This window comes from Vicia villosa, linkage group LG6 (assembly GCF_029867415.1).
Source record: "Vicia villosa cultivar HV-30 ecotype Madison, WI linkage group LG6, Vvil1.0, whole genome shotgun sequence".
Taxonomy (NCBI): Eukaryota; Viridiplantae; Streptophyta; class Magnoliopsida; order Fabales; family Fabaceae; genus Vicia; species Vicia villosa.
Window position 1 is genome coordinate 73,905,757 of NC_081185.1, and position 5,906 is coordinate 73,911,662.

The 5,906-nt window shown below is 31.5% G+C and overlaps 1 protein-coding gene across 1 annotated transcript; it reads right to left on the reverse strand.

The window, feature by feature from the left end:
- Positions 1-2,990: 2,990 nt before the first annotated feature.
- On the reverse strand, positions 2,991-5,308 carry LOC131611655 (F-box/kelch-repeat protein At3g23880-like). The gene is made up of 2 exons (XM_058883582.1): positions 4,370-5,308; positions 2,991-3,586 (listed from the first exon to the last, which is right to left on the reverse strand). Exon 1 carries the CDS (start codon positions 5,242-5,244, stop codon positions 4,372-4,374), a length of 873 nt encoding a protein of 290 aa, XP_058739565.1. The 5' UTR covers positions 5,245-5,308; the 3' UTR covers positions 2,991-3,586; positions 4,370-4,371.
- Between the last annotated feature and the right edge of the window lie 598 nt (positions 5,309-5,906).

A 5,906-nucleotide genomic window follows, 5' to 3' on the forward strand; every position in this document is an offset into this window, starting at 1 on the left:
AAGTTTAATGTTCGATTACCTTAAATTCTTGAATTCAGGAACGTGTTAGCTCCCCCTCGCTTTGATCTCCCTCTCCTTTCTCTGTTTGCAGGTATGAAGACGAAGAATTCTCGCGGCGGCGCTCAAGGGTTTTTTCAGAAAATGTCCGAATCCCTTTCATCTGTTCTTTGATTTTCTTTTATAGTCTTAGGTTAGATTATTGTTTAGGAAATCTTAGATTCAATTAGGTTATTATTGATTCAAAGATTTGATTCATGTATTATTTGTTGTAATATTGATTTGTAAAATTTCCAATAAACATTATTTTATTCGATTCTGTAAATTTAAATTCAGTTTATGTTGATCAATTGATTGAAAATTTGTTTGTGATTCAATTCCATGGGCCTGGGCAATTGTTGGGAACTAGGGTTTGTGTGTTGTCTGCAGCGGCGCAGATGCTGAAGGAAGACCATGAATAGTGGCCGGGTCGGTTTGACCCGGTCCACTGCCCCTGACCTGGTTCGTCTGATCCATGTGTGTGAGACAAATGACCGGTCCATTTACTTGTCAAAACGTGTTGGCCCAACAAAAGCAAAATCAGACCTAACAAAAACCAAAAACCCAATTCACTTAATTTAATTAATCAACTAAAACTAATTAGTTAATAATATTCTGATAACCAATTATATTAATATTAATAATAAAACTTGATTAATCTTTAATAACCCAATATTAATTTTAAAACTAATATTTAGGAATTAACAAATATTAATAAGCTTTGATTAATAGTAATGTAAATGGTTAAATGGTGATAAGCAACTGGGCCTATTGGGCCCTAATTTTTTTATTTCTAGCAAGACACCCCTCTATTTTTTATTACGAAACAAAAGAAGAAAGAAAAAAATCCAAGTGCCAATTGAATTTAGAGATTTTTGCTATTTACACCCTCTCTTTTCTTTGATCAATTTATAAGGGAATTTTATAAGAGAGCGAGTTTAATAATAGATATATTAAACCCTATGGCCCTTAATTTTTAACGCCCTTATTAAAGCAAAAGATGTGAATTATATCAGGTAAATTTTGGGGTATGACACGAACGTGACATGTTTTTGGAGAAGGAACGTTATGGTCGAATTAGTATAAATAGGAGTCTTAATGTTAGGATTCAGGGGTGCTCATTTTGTACAAATTACTCAAATACTCAAAGTACCAGCGTTAGAGAAAAGAGTTGCAGAGAATGTACGTATAGAAACACAATCGTTTTTATTTCAAAGCCATTTACATTATCAGTATAAACCTTTATTATTCAAGGTGATTTACTTTATTCAGTTGAATTACTTTACTTTATGTTATTATCATTTATTGCTTTTAAGAAAAGCTTTAGTATTCATTAAGAAGTAATAATTGTCGAAACATGAATTCTATTATAACCCTAATCATAAACAAAAAACCATGACACATATCTTAGGATCAATCTAGTTGATCTTGTAAGTTACCAAAGTATTTGATTTGGAAGACTAGCGTTTGTTTACCAAATATCACAGTAAACAATGGGATCAACTATCAAAGAGAGGCGTTATCCATTTGAACTTAGATAAGTGTTGCGTTTTTTGTTTCGCTGAAGAAGAATCAGTGTCTCATTGATTTGATTCCTGTTTCATCTCTTCTTGCATTTGAAAAGCTGTTGTGAACTGGATTTGCGATAAGGTTCCTTTGCCTTTAAGTCTTGCTAACTTTCTTCTGCATTTTCACACTGTGAAAAAGGCTTCCTTTCGCAACGTGGTTGGTTTGATTTGGCTAGCCACTTCTTTGAATCTATGGCTTTTTCGAAACAAAGTTCTGTTTAAGGTTAAGGTGTTTAGCTGTGAGGATTGTCTTAACTCTATCAAATTTTTGTCTTGAAGGTGGTTAACCTTATATAATGACAAAAATAACCGTACTTTTCTAAAATGGTTCTCTTCTTGAAATTTTTTAGGGTGCGTCCCTTTGTATTCCGGTTCGAGTATTCCTAATACTCATTTATTGAATTTTGTTGCCTATTAAAAAAATTATTATCAATATAATATTTATTATAATTAAATAAGTTTAATTATTTTAGTTAACAAATTTCATATAATTGTACCTATTTACAATCATATAAATTAAGATGGAACATATTTTATTCAAAATAGAAAAATTTGTATAATTATATTTACGATAAGTGAGTTTAGAATTATACAAATTAATAGCGATTAATTTTTTAAAATAAAACTCTCAAAATAATAAGATTTTTAATATACTCCTAAAACATTTTTATTTATTTCTTTGAGTATATAACAAGAAATTAATCTATGACAATGAACAAGTAGTTTTTAATTCATAATGTTACGGAAAAATAATTTTTTTATATAAATGTATTTTTTATATTTTTCAAAAGGAGAAAATAATATTAATAATAATTTCTGTGATTATATTATTAAGCACCGAAGATTGAAAATAAATCATGACTCAAGAGAAAGCCATTATAACAAAACAAACTAATAATATTAAAATTTGGTATAATAACAAGAATATAAATTTAGTTTGTCTAAGGAATTGCTAAAGAAAAAAGTAGTATTGATATTTTACAGCTGCGCATGTAAAGAATTATAATAAGACAACATCAATATTTTTTTTAAAATAAATGAGTGATTTTTAATATATAATATCTAATGGGAGAATTTGCAAATTTGAGCTTTTATACAATAGCAATACTTAATAATAAAATATGCATTTATGTTCTTATTAAAATAAAAAATTTAACATAAAAATATTTATGCTCAAATTTATAAATACGTAACTGTACTATTCTGAAATTGATTGATTAATAAATATCAAAAAAATTCAGAAAATAATTCAAATCTTAATAATCAAGAATTCAAATTAGGGAGAAACAGAAAATAAGTAACATAGACAGAAACAGAACCAACATAAAATTGTTCATAACTGCAAACAAAGCTAATTAACTAGAAAGAGCAGGCATGATGGCGCAAGTAGCATTGTTGATTGACCATTATGTGGAAAATATGGCAGTTTCTGATGGTGAAAAGCAAATAATTGAACAAATATTACATCACAGAAAAACTCAAATAAGCAAAAACTCACTGATTGAAAAGCATCTTTTGGAAACTGATTTCAAATCGAAAAAATTATAGTGACCCGGAGCTGAATAATACAAATACTCATGCATACAGCCTAACAGAATAAAGTGAGCGTGACATAATAGCCTACGAAGCAAGCTTCTCCCTGGTTGCAAACATCTACATTGACAAAAGCACATAATACGTATATACTACACCTGCATTCATGAAAATGCTTACAGTAACACTCCAAGCTTGGAATGCAGAGCACATAATACCATCAGCAGCACAATGATCAAATGAAGGAATGTGCAGAAATCAAAGTTAGTCTCTGAGGATCTTGTACATAAGCTTCACTAATGGATAAAATGGAGTTCAATTGTGTGAAAATGATGGATAACAAGAGCAAAAATCAAAATGGAGCTCTAATAAACCTTTTTCGCCTTTCTTCCTGCCACGCGATCGGCTATCAATAACACCCAGATGTGCTTGAATTTGAGGTTGTGGTCCTATGATTAAGAACACACCCATATTAGAGAAACAAAAATAATGATGAATGCATATTTCTCAAAAGTGCAGTTATATTCCTTTGTGAACAGAATAACACCCAGATGAGCTTCAATATTGATTCATCAAAGCAACAGAGATAACCTTTTTCTAAACATGGTAATAAAATCACACAATTTATAAAAATGCTCTGAACAACAACCAAATAAAGGGCATTCCACAGATATTGAATATTCTTTTGGAAATGAAAGGATCATCATTTAGTCCTAATTCTAATAATATAAAATAAAACATACTCTTTCAATCCATAGATTTTAAAATCCTTCAATGGATAATATGGTTTTTATACACTTCCATCATAAAAAGACAAAGTAATCCCATATAACGTTGCTTAGCATCCATTAAAATGCAACGGTGTTATATAAGATAGAAAGATAACCATTAGTGCAAAACAATATCAAAATGTAAACAAAATACTCAAAAATAGAAAAATACATAAAATTAAAGAGATCATCACCCTTAAAAATGATAATGGTTTTAAAAAAGGATTTGAGCAATTTTTCCTGAAACCCAGATAGCATTTTGGGGCTACAACTAGCGGCCTCAACAACCACTATTGTTGACAGCGGCTCGCAGACCAAAAAAGTCGCTCTACCACAACTATTATGATATTCAGCTCAAGCTCACAATTGACAAGATAGATTACCACACCATCTATTGTTACAAGATGGCTAGGAGTTTAAAAAAAAACATGCACCAATTAAAATAAGTGAATAAGTACTTACTTTCAACATGGCGAAACCAAACTTTCAACATAACCCTTCGTAAAAAACCACAATATTTCATCAGTAAATCTAGTCCGCTCTACTCTATTGTCTCTCCAATTATAAAGAATCGCTTTTTCTTCTTCACATGCAAAGCTTTCTTGATTGCTTGCGAGTACTAATGTGTCATTACTCTCCGAAAGACCCAACGGAAACAAGAACAGTTGAGAATGATATTCAAATGACTCACTAACTCCATGATAAATCCGAAGATCCACATAACTAATTTTAAGGAATTGAATCCAAGACTCTTGTACTCCAAATTCCATCATCTTCCACAAAACAAAATGCGTTCCCTTAAAATGATGTGAAAAACATAAACAATCCATCAACACAGTAACAGCCGGCTCAACCGAAGGCACTTCATCAAATCCCCGAGGTGGTAGCAACTGCCGGTATGTCTCAGTACCCAGATCAAGTGAAACAATTACAAATTGCTCAATGTTAATATCTTTCCATTTATAATCAATCACATTTCGAATAGCCAACCAGTTAATAGTACCACTCACATAAACACCTTCATTCACAAACGGATGGCAGTGGGGTTGCGTAGACTCAACGTCAAAAGGAACAAACGGAAAACTTTCAATATTTCTCCAAACACTATCACCTAAACCGAAAACTTTAACCTGATTGGCAGAGAATGCCACAACCTTATAAGTGTCGGTTAAATTATCATAACCAAATGCAAACCTGAAAAAATCAGATGAATCATTGCAAAAGAGCCCTAATTTTTCAGATATCTTTTTGGTTGCAGGGTTCCAAAAACGGAATGTCCTTTCATACTTGTCAGACAAACTAAGCAAGCATATCAATCCATTGCAAGAACCAACCATCTCACGGCAATCCAAACGTTCCAATCAGTGTTCAGGATTAGCAATGGAGATTGATGGATTATCTAATAAACGCTTTAAAGGGAAGGGAACGACACTGATGTCCATGTTCTGATCAGGTCTGTTCCAATATGGAACTAGGGATGTCAATTGCATCTGTTAATGGGGATCCCTGTGGGGAATATCTGTGCGGAGATTCAAAGTTGGGGATTTTTTTCCCCGTGGGGATGGGGATGGAGGGAAAAGTCCCTCGATAACACTTTGGGGCGGGGATTGGAAAAGTATCCTCCATCCCCGTGGATTCCCCGACTCCGACGATATATTTTAATTTATATATTTTATATATTATATAATTATATAATTTTACATGAAAAATATCAATGTATTAGAAAATGAAGAGTCATTAGAAGTTATAGATTTGTCACACATAATCAACCACTTGCGTTGGACGACATCGGTATTGTTGTAGTAAATTAGTGGAAGCACGGTAGCAAGTTATGTTACTATTTATTTATTTTTACATAAACAATATTAGCAACATCAAGTTCTTTTGCTTTTTTTATTTATTATTGATACAAGATGTATTTTTATTTTTTTTATAAAATAAAGATGCAAATATATGTGTTTTAAAAAATACGGAAAAAAATAACAAAATACTAGTGTCA

What these genes read in the sequence shown, in the direction of transcription:
- LOC131611655 (XM_058883582.1), bottom strand. Translation starts at nt 5,244, where the DNA reads ATGGTTGGTTCTTGCAATGGATTGATATGCTTGCTTAGTTTGTCTGAC.